Raw genomic sequence first — 16,167 nt, forward strand, 5'->3', positions numbered from 1 at the left:
TAAGTTTGAATCACGTGACTATATATCGCCACACGTCTGGACTGATACTCACAAACGTGATCATAAGCAACTGAGATTTATGAGCATGGAACTTTCAACTCCTTTATAGAAGTTCGTTCGATTGAGCTACACTCACTAATCACACGAGCCATATTGCTTTCATCACGTTACTTAATTCCACATTATTCTACCTCTGCGGGTAATGTTCGGCCCGTTGACATGAACTATCGCTCGCCTTGTCGACGTCACTGTCTGGGTGAGGTTGGAAAACGGTGAGCGACCCTCATTTCGTACAGTAGACGTATGGCCAGTTGGAAGACTCCCTTATCCGCAGGGTACTCCGTGGGCATCCGTACGTCTAAACTTCATGTTATCGTTTGATGTATACCTATGTTTATCAGTCGGCTTTTCAGGATTTCATCTGTTAGACCAGAGTAAAACATGATGCGTGGCAGCCGCAACCAACAGGGGGAAGAAGATGTGCAAACTCCTTTTTTGCAGACTTCTGGGATACAAGACCCTCCACCATTCTCTGTTCAAGGATTGAGATTCAAATGGTTGGTCTGGGGCTTGGTTGGTGTTCTGGAACTCACTTTCGAAACTGGTTTGGCGATGCGAACGACTCCTTTAATCGCATCTTATAAGGAACACTTATGCGCCAAGACATCTCGGGGTGTAGACACACCTATAATAAATTGTCAAAGAGATCATTCCATTGCGAGTGAGCTGGCGCTGATTTTGGGCGTCTTCCAACTTTTAGAATGCCTGCCCATGCTCCTTTTGTCGGGCATCTATGGCAACATGGCAGACAAGTACGGGCGGCGACCGATTCTATTTCTGAGCTATCTGGGATTGGTACTGAGCTCAATGTGGACTACTGGTGTGGTCTGGCTTGTTCCTAGGATGCCATTAAAACTCGTTTGGATAGGTCCCGTATTCACCTTAATTGGGGGCGGGGCAAGCGTGTCCCTTGCTATTCTCATGACGAGCGCTGCAGCCGTCGCACCATCAACTCAAAGAGTCTCAGTCTTCTCTTTTATACACGGTACAGCTTTGGTAGCAGCAATACTGGGCTTTGGACTCAGTTCGGCAACGATGGCATCTTTGGGGAACTATGCCGCACAGTTGGTTGGTCTTGCATTGATGTCTTTAGCTTTATGCTTAAGCCTCCTTCTTCCAACTGGAGAAGCAGCCCATCCATTAGCTTCTGATCCAGAGCTTGATTCTACTTCAGAATATACCAACATCTTAGTCTCTAACAGACATGCGGTAATTAGATCGTATAATGATCTCTTACAGATCAGAAATACCATCCCTTTATTAATTGCGGGGTTCTTTGCTACACTCGGTCAGAGGGTGCAGATCTTAATCCTCCTATATATGCCAGAGCAGTTTAGCATTAGCTTCTCGGAGGTGAATGATTTCATATCGCTCCATAACCCCAAGTGCTTACATCTTTCGCTTTTAGGCCAACACATTTATTATTCTTGATCACGTATCGAATTTACTTGTGCTTTTCATAGGCTTGCCATTGGCAAATGTCCTGATTTTGCGTTGGTGGAACTTCAACTCGCGTCGCAAAGACATAGCACTTGCTCTTATTAGCAGTGCTCTATCTCTTGCTGGAGCGTTGCTATTAAGTTTCGCTCCAAATGTGACAGCAGCTTTCTTCGGTAATTATGACAATCTTACAACTCTCAATGATATTTTCTAAACTAGAATAGGTATCATTGTTTTCGGCACCGGAATTGGCCTCAGCAGTCTTTTGCAATCTATATTCGTGGGGCTCTTCCCACTAGAGCGTGCAGCTTTTGCTACGACATTGATATCTACCATAAAGAGCGTTGGTGGTACCTTCTCTGGACCTGTATACTCCTATGTCTTTGCATTGAGCTTAGATTTAGACAGAGTTCTGCAGGGTTTGCCATTTATAGTATCTGCGGCTTGTTTCGTGATCGTCGCAAGCGTGCTGATTACGATGGCCAAAACGCCACGAGTAAGAAGAGACATAATGTGAAGTGTTACGCTGTGATCAGCTTATTAACTTTGGAGAACCTATCGTTGTAGAATTTGATCTCTACAACATGTTTCAGTCGTTTTGTTTTAAATCTTTCTTTTTATTCATACATGTTATCATGTTGTCGCGAAGCTTTTCAGTGATTTTCACACGCTTTCCTCGATGCAAATTTCTTATGTTCGTCATACCATAAAGCATGTACTCGAACAGATTCTGATTTCCATGTCTTTCGTTTATCCATTCTATCTTTCTCAAAGCTAGTGAAACACCTTTACAATAAAGATTTTATATCATATGCTCCTAGAGATGGGACAAGCTGTTGCGCACAACTCACAAGCACCAAGACGCGGAATCAAAACCATTTATTGAACCATTCTGGCTAGCTATAAGAGCACCTCTATCTTCCGATTTTGCCGTTTTCTTAGCATTTAGGTCTATATGAATGAAAACCCCGAAGTGCCGATAGGTATCCATATACGATTCTAGACAATTACTTATCGGGGTTTATGCTGTAGACACTTCATTGTTTTGATGTACGAATTATCCGAACTCAAAGGGCTGGCAGCATGTCGAAGTAAAGTCTTAAGCCATTATGTCCTAACATATTGGTAATCAGGCGTATTATAGAAGCCTTCCCGGATCCCCATTTATTTTTTGCTACATGATCATCTATTAGTTCAAATGTGAATTTTGAGGGTGAAGTGAATAAAAAAGCAAGCCATCGGCCCCCGGCCACCTACCTAGGTTTCTACGATTGTCCGGTCAGAAGACAAAGTCGAGTTGGATGTCGATCGCAACCCCGATAGCATCTGTGGCATTGATCTTGAGTCAAATAGCACTTCTAGTTTTCTACACTAAGTCAATCACGATTCGAACACGCTTCTCAATACCTACAACCGCACTGGATCTTTTGGCTGCTGTAACCATTGTACCGCTCTTTCACCTTAAACGATATCGGTCTGTGAAGCCATCGACTGTCGTCAGCTTATATCTTGCTTTCTCGGCAGGCCAAGATACCTTTACTGAGAAGTCTATGGAATGCCCATCGATGGTCAATCTTATTGCCTGTTTTACCTCGCTTTTGTTATTCTGGATTTTTGTATCACCGGCCACAACTAGTTCTGTTTGATGTTGTTAAGACTGAGATACAGATTATGACCAGGTTGTTTGGAAGAGATGGGTTAATATCAAAGCTTAGAGCTACAGTTTTATTTGTGACCCATTCAACACGCTGGGAATCCATTGCAGACAATGTAATCACCTTAAATGGTTCTGGCAAAGCGGTAAAATATTTCAAGACCACTGATCTTCAAGCAGAAGTTTTACCCACAGAATCCGATTTGCACCTTTCTGTGGATTTGAATTATTCAGACAGTATGGAGACAGGCCAGATCTTCGATAGTCTATCTGGAGAAGAAAATTCTCAAGCAATTGCTGCCAGCAATGGTAGGCTATCAGAAACCTAGACGCAGAGTAAAGCCCACATTGTCGATACTCCTCAACACGAAAGCGATTCAAGAGATTATGTATACTATTTCAAGAGTGTTCGATGGCCAACAATTTTGATACTTTTCTCATCTGCTGCCGCACAGACTGTATGTCTTTACATGTCTCAAGCAATACTGAATTGGTGGGCCGCGGACCATGGTTCAAATGAAGGAAAATGGTAATCAACGTACCTCATCGTGGCTATTGAGAATGGAATGATGTATGAATGTCCTGCATGGATTATGTTTCTGAAACTAGTACCATAATCGGCCGCTAGTCTGCATCTGATATTACTTGATGTAGTAATGAATGCGCCCTATTCATTTTCCACGAAAACTGACATCGGAATAACACTCAATCGATTTAGTCAAGACATGACGCTTATCGAGTCTCAAATACCTACTGGAGTTATGTGTACATATTGTTTATGGACAATTGGATCCTTGTGTCTCATATCTCTTGGTTCGGCCTGGATGGTCATAACAATTCCAGCGGTATTCATTACACTTATCAGTATTCAACGAGTCTACCTCCGAACATCTCGACGACTTCGAGCCATTGAATTAGAATTGAGAAGTCCGATCTACTCTCACTTCATGGAGACGTTGAATAGACTACCAAGCATTCGAGTTCTAGGATGACAAGAACTATTCACGGATTCCATGATTGAAAAGATCGATTAATCTTAAGTTCCCTATTATCTACTCTACTGTGCTCAGAGATGGCTTCAGCTAGTGCTAGATCTAGTGGTTTCTGCTCTAGCCATCAAAGTAGTAGCATTAACCATCAATTACGCAAATTCACCGATCCAAGATCTCTCGGGCAGTCCCTAAACAACGTCCTAAGTTTCAACGAAACTCTAAGCCTCCCCCTCCAATACTGGACACAACTAGAAGTTTCCCTCGGAGCCATATCACGCACCCGAGAATTCACACATCGCACCCCCACAGAGCCCAACCCGCTCTCTCCCATTTCCCTCCTCCACAACTGGCCCGCACACAGCAGCATCGAAACCCGCAACCTAGGCGCTAGCTACACGTCCCCAACACTCGCTCTAGACAACACCACCATCTTCATGCACACCAACGAGAAAATTGGATTCTGCGATCGCAGCGACAGCGGCAAAAGTTCCTTGCTATCATGCCTTCTCCGACTCTTAGAAGCCCCCAGCGGACCCATCACAATCGACAGTATAGAACTCTCCAACATCGAGCATCACACTCTTCGCGAACGACTTCTCACTGTCCCCCAAGATGCATTTTTAACCCAGCACACTATCCGCTACAATCTAGACCCTTTAACCCAATACACCGATGCCCAAATCATCGCTGGTCCCTCCTCTCCCCCCTCAACACAATCACCCCCTCTAACTTTCTCTCCCAAGGGGGAAAAAAAAACAGCTATTTGGGCTCGCGCGCATGATTCTCCGGACATCGCATAGAGAAGGAGCGGGAGGAATTTTACTCCTCGATGAAGCAAAGAGTAATATTGATCGGGAAACCGACGAGGTGATGCAGAGAATTATTCGAGAGGTGTTGAGAGGATATACGATATTGGTTGTGGCGCATAGATTGGATAGTATTATGGATAGCGAGCCGATTGTTGTGCTTCAGAGGGGGAGAATCGTGGAGGTGGGGGGTCCGGGGGAGTTGTTGGGGAGGGAGGGGGCTTTTGCTGGACTTTATGGTGTAGGAGGAAAGGAGAGGGAGAGCAGTGGGTAGGACTGGGAGTTGGAAGTATTACTATTGTTGATTTGCTTACTGGTGATCGTATTTGTGTGTTTCACATCTTTATTATTTCATTCCATTGCATTTCTACAACGAGAGACTTGTCTTAACTAGAGAAAGTCACAGCCAAATAGAAGTGAATGGCGACATTTTTAGAGAACCTCTTCGCACACCTCCATCATCTAGATCTATTTGAGAGAAGAATGGATACACGAAATATGGTATTGCTTTTTTTTTTCGAAGTAAAAGACCCTACTAGTATTCGTGAAAAAGTCGTGAAAAACGAAGGACAAGGTATCACTAAATAAAAACAAAAATCGAACCAAATCAAATCATATGCCCTTAGGCTTCCGCAAATCTCCAAAAGCGCAGAAAATCAACAAAATCCACAGCCGCCTCCCATTCCATTCCATCCCATCTTGTCCTGTTCTTGCCCAGCCCCCCTCCTTACCCTCCCTCTACTCAAGCACCCGAATGTGCCGCAATCCACTGTCCAAAGGCCACCGGATTTCTCGTTTGAATGAAGACCGTCCCCGGTCCCGTAAACTTACACACCAATCCCTCTCCACTACTCAATCCACTAATGATTCCTCCCGAAGCCACGCGCTCCAATACGTATTTTGTGTTCCAGGCGACGAGATGTCCATTATCTACTATGTAGCGTTCGCCTTCTTGTAACTATTTTAGTGGTATTAGTTTCTATGCGAAAAATAAAATAAAAAAATAAGACCAGCCAGGGCAATGAAATAGGCGAGAAAAAAAGGGAGGGGAAAACATACATCCTTCCTAATAATCGCACCCAAACTACTAATCCACAACAAACCCACTCCAGTGATTTTGTAAACAAACAAGCCCTCTCCACTGAACATCGCTTTTCCAATTCCCTGTCTCTTATACTCTTTAATAACACCTTGTGTAGAAGCTAAATAAGCATCTCTTCCCACACTCCATTGTTCATCACCAGTGAGTCGAATATTCGTGATATCACCTAGAGCCGAGGGAGCGAGGAGAAGTTCTCCCGGACCGGTAAAGGTGGAATGTGCCAATTCGCCGCCGATAACTAATTTTTTCATGGAGAATTTAATGGCGCCTTTGAGGGTTATGGTGGGGGTCATTGCGATCATTGCGCCTTTGCTTTGGTTAGCTGTTATTCATTCCTTTTGCTTTTGCTCTCCCCCCTCAAAATAAATATCGCATTATCCTATGCAAAAATGGAAAAGGGAAAACAAACCAGGTTTAACAGTCAATGGACATCCCATCGCTAACTGAATCGTCACAATACTATTCGTATCTCTATGACTAACGCGATAACTTCCTCCATTAAACGTCCCCACATCATCCTGCGTAGCACTTGCTCCTACAAAATGTGCTGCGCTGGGTGCTCCATGATCCAAATTTGACGTGAGACTTGTATTGAGAGCGGGCTTTTCGGGCGGATAATCTGACGTATTTATAGTTGGGTTGGAGCTCGCTTGTGAATAGTTGGGGTGATGTGTTTCCTGAGGAGAAACCGCGGAGGAAGAGGCATAGGATTGGGATTGCTGGGGCGGTGGTGTATGGATGGGGAGAGTATGTTGGCCGCCAGAATAAGAGGGTCGATGAGAGAAATTTGGGGGAGATGCGTATTTCTGTTGCTGGGGAGGAGTGGGTTGGGGGTTGGGAGGAGGAGTATAGCTTGTTGTGGAGGTGGAAGGGGGAGGAGGATAGTAGGCATGCGAGGATTGAGCTGGGGGAGAGACCGGTGGAGCAGGGTATTGGAACGAGGTTTGATTTGGCGGAGGAGAGGTTGGTGGAGCAGCATATTGGAACGACGTTTGGTTTGGTGGAGGAGAAGTCGGCGGAGGAGCGTATTGCTGTTGTTGGGGAGCTGGAGGAGAAGTCGGCGGAGGAGCGTATTGTTGTTGCTGGGGAGCTGGAGCTGGAGCTGTAGCGGGATGTCAGAGGTAAATTCATAGCATATGAGTGATCTTCTTACTTCCATTACCTCCAGGAGGAGCTATCGCCGTATTAGCAGTTGCATTTTTTTTTTTTTTTTTTTTTCGCAAGCCGACCAAAAATACTTACGAGGATAATATGTAGACATCTTGATCGAGTTCGCGAATCAAACACTCTCAAATCAACAATCGAAAAGATCCAAAGATATATCAGGCTACACTTGAGTAGGTGCTTGTGGTTGCAGAGCTGAATTCCAGTCAGCACATCAGCCCATCTCACTGTATCTCATGAAGCTCTGAAGCTTGCCCCGCACTTATTATTCTCCCGTCCAAACTCTCAAGATGCAGTACTCACTCACCAATTCAAGAATAAATCCAATACTCAACAACTCAATAACTCACAAACTTCACAAGAGCTTCAATCAATCAATCAATCACAAATGCGACAAAAACTCAAAAAACATCATCTCATCGCAAACCCCCCTCCAAAAAAACAGCAGCTTCTCCTCATCATATAAACCCAGCCATCACATCACCCATCCCCTCTCCCATGCAAAACCGCATGCATCACACACCCAAGCTCCCACATCTCATCTCACACCCTCACACCCTCCCGCCCCGGATTGGCCAGCGCGGTTCTTGGAGCGGGCTGTGCTATTTTCACATCTCCTCTGCGAACCAATCATTTCTCCAGGATGGCAACAGAAGCTTGGACGATGCGATATTGATATCGATCAAAAATGGAGCCCCAAAATTTCCCGAGCGCTTAAGTGTATACCTATACCTATCTTCACCAAACGCATGAGATTAGTAGAGGAGACGAAGGATGTGCGAGGTACTAATTCCTATTTGTGTATGGACAGGTATAGTATAGATACATACTCCTGAGATATATCGAGACTGGCAATCTAGATTCCAGATTCTACTTTGGTCGTTCATCTGGAGGTAGGTAGTAGATAATCGATCGTTTCCTATGTCATCTCTCGAAGACATATGTACTACAATACTACCCAATGTAAATCTCGATTCCTGTTTCCCTGAGTTACATACCCAGTAGACACATAGGTACATACCTAAACACCAATATGTGTGTGCATATCATATCACAAAAAGTGATTCCGATCCATGATCCATGATCCATATATAGCTTTCCAACCACACCACACTTCCTCTCTGCGCGTCGGTCGTACAACCTCCATGTATTCTCTTGCAAGACACGCCTATGAAAGGATTGCCCCTAAACAACCATCCTCAGTTTGATCATCTATAGCCATTGGTGATTTGAGCGACAATACGATGTGTACTCTCTACTATTCTTGGACAGAGAACCCTCAACACGTCCCACGATGACCCTTAAAACTTTATTCTTCACTAGCTTCTCGAATTTAATTCGGGGTCTAAAAATCTACATACCCTTCATCACTATCATCATCATCATCATTCCCATTGAGACACAAGTGAAATAAGAGCAGCATTTAATGAAACTAGATCTTCAGAAAGAGAATCCAAATTCAAATTCTTCGGGCATTCGTCAAGTTGTTCGATTATCATTCATTATTCTCTACATTTCCCCGACGTGCAGGATATAGACATCAGTTATGAAATATTCAGACCCAGGTTGAAGCATTGAAAAGTAGTTAAATTCGAAGGGCCATTTGTTCAAGATATCCGTTGTGAAACTTTGAACCCCGAAAGATCATTTCACTGTCAAATCTTGATTGAAATACCAAAGGAAAGCTCATAATGTAAAATCCCAACTTTCGACCTAAGAACTCTATATCTGTTATTTTTTTCTCCTGCCAGCTTGCGCAGAGAAGCCAGTAGCTAACTAACAATTCATGTACGCCCCCAAGCCTTTGCCTTAACACTCTATCCTTGCTGTCTTCTTCTCTTACCGACTTGTGCAGAGAAACCAGTCTTGATAGCAGTGACGGAACGTCTAGATCCGCAAGAATTGCAGGTGATGAAAAACAATCTGTTTTCTCCTTTGTTGAGTTCGGTATCTGGGGATCGGCAGGTTTTGCAGGTGACGTATTCCACTGTGAAGAATATTAGTAGAGCTTATGGCACTAAGAAATCAAACGTACTGATATATTTCCTCAAAACGTTTTCAATTTGCTTCTGTTGGAAACGACCCTTGATAACCAAACGTCTGCTACCATCGACGGAACCATTGGTACCCAATTCAGCAAATAGGTATTGAGTAACGTGCTCATCAGTTCTCTTCATACGTTTGCAAATCTCGGCGATATTGGCGAAGATGGTCTTCTTGTTTCCTTCACGCAGACATTGTGGTGGAGGAATCTTATAACTCTTGGAGCCGGAAGATGCGTGATCTGGGTTCTTGGCTGCGAGCAAGGTGAAGAATCTGGAGAGGAGTTGTTCGTATGAAATTACTTTGGTTTCATCATGCGCCCAAATACCCGTTCCCTTGATCATATCACCATCATCGACTGGGGTTTCCTCTGCCGCCTTTTCACCCTCGCCTTCGTCGTTGAGATTTGCAGCTGCAAGTCTGGCTGTGAAATCATCCTCGGAATCCTTGGGCTTCTTGCTTCTCTTCTTCTTCTTCATTGTCGAGAGATCGAGACCACCATCTGCAGCAGCTTCATCACCTCCCTCCTCTCCTTCCTCAACCTTCTTGCTCTTCTTCTTCTTTTTCTTCATCAACGACAAATCGCCCAATCCGTCATCTTCCTTGGTTGCGGTCGCATCATCGCCATTGCCTTGGAAAGGATCAGTAAATGCGCCCAAAGCTTGAGAAAGTGGCGGCGTACTAGGTGAATGTGACTGCGCCGTGTCTTTAGTATCGTCGTGCCCGTCTTCCTTCATTGTGACTTCCCCGTTTTCGTCTACAATCGTGGTTCCTTCGCTGAAGGCTACGGATTTGCGTGGTTTGGCGTCAACTTCCTGTGGCACGTTGTTAAAATCGGGCCTGAAATAAGAACAATCAAGATTTAGGTGGGGTGAAATTGATTCACAAAGGATAGAGCGATTGTTGACTTACTGTGTCGGCCATGATTGCGCTAGTGATTATTTCGATATTGTCTTCTGATGCGAATAACCCTGTGTTATTGCTTTGGCGTTTTGGTTCGAAATGTGATGTGGTTGTGTGTGTTCGAAATAGATGTTGCCCGCACTCACTCGGTATATATTAATTGATTCGATGACTCAAAAGCCAGCTTTTAGCCTTAAAAATTAAAGGTCAAAGGCTAGATCACGTGATTCAACGCCACAAGCAAATCGGCGCCGACTTCAAGCTCCAAGTATGAGGTAGCTAAACAGTTATCGGCTTTTCCTATAGACTCTTTTCGCACTTCAATGCATCGCCAGACTCTTCTTTGGCGATAGCAACTTTTACGTTCTTTCTATGCTTTCCCTAGGAAATTAATCAACCTTTTACGTCCATCCACTCATCTGCCGTTCAATCAACCGTCCATTACCCCAAAATGTCCATCTCCGCCTCAGATTCCTATATGCATGCCTCCTCCCACGCTCAAGATGAATTGAACGAGCTCCACGAGTTAGATTCTCTACCTTCCTCTGTCGACAGTTCAGATTACGCCTCTTCAGACGATGGAGAAGAATCCGATGCACAGAAAGAATGGGAAGCCAGCTTGCAGCAGTTGGAAATGATGCTCACGATGGTGATTGTGCCGTGGTGTGGGAAATATTTTGGAAGGAAATTTGCTTATTGGAGTATGTCCTCCCATTTCTCGCTATTATCTTTGTCTTGTTTGTTTGCAACTTGATAGTTTCTGGTTGGGAGTTATGCGGATGAGTTCATATCACTTCCGTTCTTCGGATATTGTGATCACAGACGGGAAAGAACATTGGCTAATCAATCCACGCATTTGCAAATAGGTTGGGCAAAGTACATGACATGGAAGTATCCAGTCACCGTCGAAATAACCAGTAACCCTACCTTTAAGGGTGCCGGAGCTGTCGAAGCTGCAGCTACATTATGAGTAAAGCCAGGGTTTGAGTAATCTGTGAGCTAGCGACCTTGAAGCCTGCGAATGTGAAGCAAGTCAGTACCAGAGGAGACGTATTTACGAACGCAAGTCGCAGATTCGAGAGAGACATTCGTATAAAGTTATGGACACAAGGCTCATGAGCAAATGAATATGTGGGCTAGGGAAATGTCAGGCACCATCCATCGGATGTTTCACACAATAAGAAAGTTCTTGATATATCATAAGTGATATATTCAGTTACAGCGAGCATGGCATTGGGATTTGGCGTTTATAGATGATGCTTATGGGATATATTGCCGATATGTGATACAGCGGCTGGGCACACTGCATAAAGAGGGTCGCTTGAGGACAAGCAGGAAGTGTATATGATTTAGTTCACTCGGTACATATGGTAATAAATCTACACATTTTTCAGAAGTGGTATTATTTCCATGATGGTGATGAAACGAAGGAGTCGCAGCTTTTGATTTATGGTTCTTCTGAAACTATGCACACCTTGTTTTGATAACCCTTGTTTACCAAAATTTTGACAAAACGTATTGTCACTTGTTCAATAATGTGCACATAGTGGCAGAGTGCTGAACGACATGGCAAAGGCACCGAATACATTTATTTATTATTAAGTATGGTATTATTAAGTCCATATTCCCGAGCATATAGTACACATCAAAAGACAGCGTCCAAAGATTCTTCTCCCTTCCCTATGTTATAATCGTAAAGATATAAACATCGTTTACATAGCTTTTGCGCCTGAACGCAATTCAAAATGGGCATTCAGCCCTACCTAATATCCTATTACCCTGGCCGCGAATAGTGAGCTTTCGTCGCCACTTGATCTGATATATTTATTAGTAGGGATGCACAGTGACGATAGGTAGGATGGGATAAACTATTCAAAGATTGAAAATGGAGGAGGATACTAACCCATTGTTTGCCAATTCTTTGCTTAGACTTGGGACATGGTGGGAGCGCTTTTGCGAACATTGCTACGGCGAGCCATGCTGGAACCTCCACCGATGAAATCCATAGCGATGGACGCAGCGAACAAGGCAAAAGCGAACCAGAAAAATGCAGTGGCAGCCTGGAGCATCCGGCATCTTTCTGCCATTCCCTGTGTCAAGCTGTTGCTGAAAAGATACCTCTAGATGTTTATTAGCAACGATGATTGCCAACACGTTTCGAATCATCAAACTTACTCTGTTACTGCAGCTGTGTACACCGAGTCTGGCGGCAAGGACAACACCGGCGATGAAATTGAAGAGGGTAGCAAGACCATCCATAGCACCCAGAATCATGGGTTGCGCGAGCGACTCTACGAATGCGGCTGCCATTCCATAGAAAACGACAATCATTGAGAAAACGGCAACAAACATGGCCCAGTTCACACTTGAGTTGCCGTAAAACTGGTCATCTATGGACGCGGCGACGAGAGCGAGGGCAATGAGGACGCAGAGGAATTGGAGAACCCTCAAAGCTAGTTGTGGTACTGAAACCATTTTGAAATGATTTTGTGGTGTTTAATGTGACGAAACGGGTATATGTTGATAATTCTGTCTGGGAGCTTTTGGTTCGAAGCTGTTTGTCGATATAAAAGAGTAAGATGATGAGCAGGTGAAGTCTCGGGAAGGGAGTTGAATGTATATGAGAGCTGTGAATAAGCTCTACGCTATCCAGTTTATAATTCGTGTGACGATGATGATCGGTGATGACTCCAAGGATGTCCAATCTCCAATGATGCTTTCTCCCAGGCCACCTTCCTTGACCAGCGCAAGACCGAGTGAACGCTGGTGGAAAAGCTAAGAGACTATGACGATTGCTGAAGAAAGCTTTACTAGATCGGGCACAGCGTGGAATATTAATTAACGTAAGGAAAGGGTGGAAAGGGTGCGATCCGGATTATGCGGGAGGGACGGAATGGTGGAGTATTTGTATTTGGTATTGGTAGATGCTTGATAGCGATGCTTTGGGTGAGTTTCAATACAACGGGTGATATGGAAAGCATCAAAGAAATCAAGAGACGGATGAAGATGACCCAACAAGGGGTTTACTGTATGTGGAGGGAGAGAGGGGTGTAGGACATTTCTGTGAGTTTCGATGGAATGATTCTTTCTTTTTTGTTGCAATGGTGGATGGATGGATGGTACGTGGGAATTCCCCTCATTCGTGTGGCGTCATATTTTGGACCATCTCCCCTCCAGCAAGCTTGTTCTTCAATCTCATTCGTACGGCAACAAATATGGTGACACCGACCCGATTCTAACTTTCTCTCTCTCTCCGTTTCCATTCGCCGAAAACATCCCCTCGCCTGTTGTGTCTATACCACATTCCAATTAATGCTCCTCTCTTCTTTGTCTCCATCAGCCATTTCCATGATTTCATCAATGCAAACGAGCCCAGACCACCCCACCTGCATGTGCGTAAGAATGTCAAATGTTCCGATGGATTCACGAAAGTGTAAAAACAGGAAAGCGTCCAAGCTTCGTTTTCATCATCAATCGGGTGGAAGATCTGGAGAAAGCGAGGAAGCAATGGGTCTCTCGGCAGTTATGATACCCTTGACGCTGGTGGCTGATAAGAGATTGACGTTTGGACATCTCGATTATTGGCGCGAGAATAATAATAAGAATGTGAGGATGGGTGTGAATGTAATAAATATAACTCAACAGTTTTGATCAATGTTACATTCATTGTGTGCTGTGTCTATGCATCGTCGTTTGAAAGTTTAAATGGCAAAAATTCACTGATCTGGTTAATTGGAGGGAGATTTCTCGTGAAAAAGAACTTCGTAAAGCACCTAGTACGGTGAGTGCTAACTGCAAAGTGCAAAGTGCAAAGACGAGAGATATTCGGGTCCCTCGGAGGTTTGCATGAAAGCCTGGTCCCCGTTTGTCGTTGGGCTTTTCAAAGCTTATGAGCTTCCTTGCGTGCTGATCATTGTTCGTTGATCAGAGCTTCGTTGCCGAGCCACGATGTCAAGTCTCGAGCATTCTAGACGAAGGCAATCTGGCATTTGGTACGTGGTGAGGGCAAGATTTTGTTTCATCATGCTGGTATTACACACAGCTTTCTTTGCGAGTAACTTCGTGCCCCTAGCTCAAGCCCCTGAATAACCCACGAAGGACTCGAGTAGCTTTTGTCGTATTACATACTAAAACAGGTATTCATAAAGTACAGTAAAGGATGACTTTCTTCGCTCATTTTCAACCTCGGATACCTCATTGTCAGCCCTCTGTACGTATCGAATGAGGTAATCTCCTCCAATCCCGGCGGAAATCGTACCGCCAGTTATCAAACATCCGTTAACAAACCACCACCAACAATTTTTCACACTTTTTAAGTTAACCTTTTTGATCATGACAGCCAAAGTAACAGCAGCACCTCCACATCCACCGACAAAAAAGACTGGCCCTGCACCAACAGCGACGCCGGCAGCTGTCAATAATCCAACCTGAGTTATGGCGAGTCCGGTCAAGATCTGTTTCGTTTGAGCATCATGTCGCAAGGCTATACTTTTGATTCCTGCTTTAGCATCATCTTTTATATCCATATGCGCATATATCATATCGTACAAAACCGTCCATGCCACATTCGACGCATACAAGAATCCAGTTGCAGTCATAGCGGCACTATTGGACAGCAAATCAATTCCGAGAGCAGGAAATCCCATGATTGCGCCCCAGGAGAATGTCAAGCCCAAGACAAACTGCGGATAATGAGTAACACGCTTAGCTAGTGGATACGAAGCCACGAAAAGCAAACTTGGGGTAGCATAGAAGAAGCATTGGTATGGGAATTGAAGAAGTACCGCAAGGCCAGCAAATAACTGACCTCCGGTGAACACTAAAGCTTTGAATGGAGAGACAGCTCCTCGTGCGATAGGGCGTAGTCGAGTCCGAGTAACATTAGGGTCAAGATTTCGATCCCAAAGATCATTGATAGTACATCCCGCGCCACGCATAATCAAGGCGCCGCTGAAGAATAAAAGAGAGGTTCCAACGACGGTTAGTGGCGAGACCATGGGGGCAGTTAACGGAGCCGCCAATAAAGTTGAAAATAGACATGGAAAAAATAGATAATAAGTTCCTGCTGGCTTATCTAGTCTGATGAGCTCAGCATATGGTACCCAAGAGGATGGAAGTTTTGATAAGAGGCCGGTGGTTGGCGGTACATAAGGTGTGATAATTGGTGATGGTGTAGCGTTATCTATGTTCGGAATTTTTGTATTGTTCAAAGCCGTCGGAATAGCATGTGCTCTAATACTATGATATCTTTCATGTCGAGCTTCGAAATTCTTTCTTGCTTCTTTCCTGCTAAAGTATGAAGAAGTGGAAGTGGTGATCTTGGAATAGCCAGTTGGGATTTTGAGCGAGGGCCTCTGACTCCAGGAAATGTTTTGAAAGAATGCATTCTGGCAGCCTCCCGGCAAGCTGAATACGCCATTTCTAGACATCGTTGACTGAGATGGATAGTAACCGCTGCTATGCGTTAGTTTGATACGGACCTGCTGCTTCTCCTGTAGCTTCCAGGGAGAAAACGTTTTTGGAACTACACTCGAATGTGCCCATTTTCAGCATGGGGACACACCCATTGAAACTCAGGGCGAAGAATTTTTCGGTCAGGTTCGCCCAGCCAATGGCAAACTCCATGCTATCTTCATCGGGCACTCTTCCAGATGAAAAGGGTGCGTTATTTCTGGTACGCAGTATGTACCAAGAGCTTTATGTATATCACTTGATACCCTGAATTTCAATGGAAACTACAATGGTGCTTCTCACTGCTATAATAAAAGCATCGCTTGAGGATAGCTGGCGAAGAAAAGGCAACCTGTTTACAGTTGGATGAATAAACTTACTTCGACACAATCAATATCAATTCCCAATGTATTATATGCAATACATCCACTTTTTCTATTTTTCCTTTTCCAGAAAATTCTGACTAACAATGAAGGATAAATAAATTACTGTGCTGTAGCCGGAATTGGTGGAATTGGTCCACTAGCGCGTTATCGCGAGGAAATTCAAAGC

General features: G+C 44.3%; 7 protein-coding genes across 8 annotated transcripts; 3 read left to right on the plus strand and 4 right to left on the minus strand.

Annotated features, from left to right (window-relative positions):
• The first annotated feature begins 87 nt into the window (after positions 1 to 87).
• BCIN_14g03470 (hypothetical protein) lies at positions 88 to 2,535 on the plus strand. Its single transcript, XM_024697169.1, has 4 exons — positions 88 to 272; positions 414 to 1,413; positions 1,469 to 1,673; positions 1,725 to 2,535. The coding sequence occupies exons 2-4, from the start codon at positions 442 to 444 to the stop codon at positions 2,015 to 2,017; spliced, it is 1,470 nt and encodes a 489-aa protein (XP_024552984.1). The 5' UTR covers positions 88 to 272; positions 414 to 441; the 3' UTR covers positions 2,018 to 2,535.
• A 1,614-nt stretch (positions 2,536 to 4,149) lies between these two features.
• BCIN_14g03480 (hypothetical protein) lies at positions 4,150 to 5,153 on the plus strand. The gene has a single exon (XM_001549436.2). The coding sequence runs from the start codon at positions 4,227 to 4,229 to the stop codon at positions 4,944 to 4,946; it is 720 nt and encodes a 239-aa protein (XP_001549486.1). The 5' UTR covers positions 4,150 to 4,226; the 3' UTR covers positions 4,947 to 5,153.
• A 66-nt stretch (positions 5,154 to 5,219) lies between these two features.
• BCIN_14g03490 (hypothetical protein) lies at positions 5,220 to 7,641 on the minus strand. Its single transcript, XM_024697170.1, has 6 exons — positions 7,526 to 7,641; positions 7,297 to 7,413; positions 7,208 to 7,228; positions 6,464 to 7,156; positions 6,012 to 6,361; positions 5,220 to 5,910 (listed from the first exon to the last, which is right to left on the minus strand). Exons 2-6 carry the CDS (start codon positions 7,313 to 7,315, stop codon positions 5,695 to 5,697), a joined length of 1,299 nt encoding a protein of 432 aa, XP_024552985.1. The 5' UTR covers positions 7,316 to 7,413; positions 7,526 to 7,641; the 3' UTR covers positions 5,220 to 5,694.
• A 1,045-nt stretch (positions 7,642 to 8,686) lies between these two features.
• Bcsui3 lies at positions 8,687 to 10,312 on the minus strand. 2 transcript variants are annotated; one of them, XM_024697171.1, is made up of 4 exons: positions 10,174 to 10,312; positions 9,944 to 10,076; positions 9,254 to 9,892; positions 8,687 to 9,205 (listed from the first exon to the last, which is right to left on the minus strand). In XM_024697171.1, exons 1-4 carry the CDS (start codon positions 10,183 to 10,185, stop codon positions 9,036 to 9,038), a joined length of 954 nt encoding a protein of 317 aa, XP_024552987.1. In that variant the 5' UTR covers positions 10,186 to 10,312; the 3' UTR covers positions 8,687 to 9,035. The 2 variants fall into 2 exon arrangements, with proteins under 2 accessions (XP_024552987.1, XP_024552986.1); XM_024697172.1 differs by having other exon boundaries at positions 9,254 to 10,076.
• A 126-nt stretch (positions 10,313 to 10,438) lies between these two features.
• On the plus strand, positions 10,439 to 11,566 carry BCIN_14g03510 (hypothetical protein). The gene is made up of 2 exons (XM_024697173.1): positions 10,439 to 10,865; positions 11,031 to 11,566. The coding sequence occupies exons 1-2, from the start codon at positions 10,616 to 10,618 to the stop codon at positions 11,132 to 11,134; spliced, it is 354 nt and encodes a 117-aa protein (XP_024552988.1). The 5' UTR covers positions 10,439 to 10,615; the 3' UTR covers positions 11,135 to 11,566.
• A 165-nt stretch (positions 11,567 to 11,731) lies between these two features.
• BCIN_14g03520 (hypothetical protein) lies at positions 11,732 to 13,249 on the minus strand. Its single transcript, XM_024697174.1, has 3 exons — positions 12,340 to 13,249; positions 12,068 to 12,284; positions 11,732 to 11,979 (listed from the first exon to the last, which is right to left on the minus strand). The coding sequence occupies exons 1-2, from the start codon at positions 12,637 to 12,639 to the stop codon at positions 12,090 to 12,092; spliced, it is 495 nt and encodes a 164-aa protein (XP_024552989.1). The 5' UTR covers positions 12,640 to 13,249; the 3' UTR covers positions 11,732 to 11,979; positions 12,068 to 12,089.
• An 883-nt stretch (positions 13,250 to 14,132) lies between these two features.
• BCIN_14g03530 (hypothetical protein) lies at positions 14,133 to 16,083 on the minus strand. The gene is made up of 2 exons (XM_024697175.1): positions 15,996 to 16,083; positions 14,133 to 15,618 (listed from the first exon to the last, which is right to left on the minus strand). Exon 2 carries the CDS (start codon positions 15,591 to 15,593, stop codon positions 14,292 to 14,294), a length of 1,302 nt encoding a protein of 433 aa, XP_024552990.1. The 5' UTR covers positions 15,594 to 15,618; positions 15,996 to 16,083; the 3' UTR covers positions 14,133 to 14,291.
• Positions 16,084 to 16,167: the final 84 nt, after the last annotated feature.

The sequence above is a fragment of the Botrytis cinerea genome, chromosome 14 (genome assembly GCF_000143535.2).
Source record: "Botrytis cinerea B05.10 chromosome 14, complete sequence".
In the NCBI taxonomy this organism is placed as follows: domain Eukaryota; kingdom Fungi; phylum Ascomycota; class Leotiomycetes; order Helotiales; family Sclerotiniaceae; genus Botrytis; species Botrytis cinerea.

What these genes read in the sequence shown, in the direction of transcription:
- BCIN_14g03470 (XM_024697169.1), top strand. Translation starts at nt 442, where the DNA reads ATGATGCGTGGCAGCCGCAACCAACAGGGGGAAGAAGATGTGCAAACT. An exon ending in TTAGCATTAGCTTCTCGGAG is followed by an intron (nt 1,414 to 1,468) that starts GTGAATGATTTC and finishes TTTCGCTTTTAG; the next exon opens with GCCAACACATTTATTATTCT. An exon ending in TGTGACAGCAGCTTTCTTCG is followed by an intron (nt 1,674 to 1,724) that starts GTAATTATGACA and finishes AAACTAGAATAG; the next exon opens with GTATCATTGTTTTCGGCACC.
- BCIN_14g03480 (XM_001549436.2), top strand. Translation starts at nt 4,227, where the DNA reads ATGGCTTCAGCTAGTGCTAGATCTAGTGGTTTCTGCTCTAGCCATCAA.
- BCIN_14g03490 (XM_024697170.1), bottom strand. An exon ending in TCCTCCTGGAGGTAATGGAA is followed by an intron (nt 7,157 to 7,207) that starts GTAAGAAGATCA and finishes ATCCCGCTACAG; the next exon opens with CTCCAGCTCCAGCTCCCCAG. An exon ending in GTGCGATTATTAGGAAGGAT is followed by an intron (nt 5,911 to 6,011) that starts GTATGTTTTCCC and finishes CCACTAAAATAG; the next exon opens with TTACAAGAAGGCGAACGCTA.
- Bcsui3 (XM_024697172.1), bottom strand. An exon ending in CGTTTTGAGGAAATATATCA is followed by an intron (nt 9,206 to 9,253) that starts GTACGTTTGATT and finishes TATTCTTCACAG; the next exon opens with TGGAATACGTCACCTGCAAA.
- BCIN_14g03510 (XM_024697173.1), top strand. Translation starts at nt 10,616, where the DNA reads ATGTCCATCTCCGCCTCAGATTCCTATATGCATGCCTCCTCCCACGCT. An exon ending in AAGGAAATTTGCTTATTGGA is followed by an intron (nt 10,866 to 11,030) that starts GTATGTCCTCCC and finishes ATTTGCAAATAG; the next exon opens with GTTGGGCAAAGTACATGACA.
- BCIN_14g03520 (XM_024697174.1), bottom strand. Translation starts at nt 12,639, where the DNA reads ATGGTTTCAGTACCACAACTAGCTTTGAGGGTTCTCCAATTCCTCTGC. An exon ending in TACACAGCTGCAGTAACAGA is followed by an intron (nt 12,285 to 12,339) that starts GTAAGTTTGATG and finishes ATAAACATCTAG; the next exon opens with AGGTATCTTTTCAGCAACAG.
- BCIN_14g03530 (XM_024697175.1), bottom strand. Translation starts at nt 15,593, where the DNA reads ATGTCTAGAAATGGCGTATTCAGCTTGCCGGGAGGCTGCCAGAATGCA.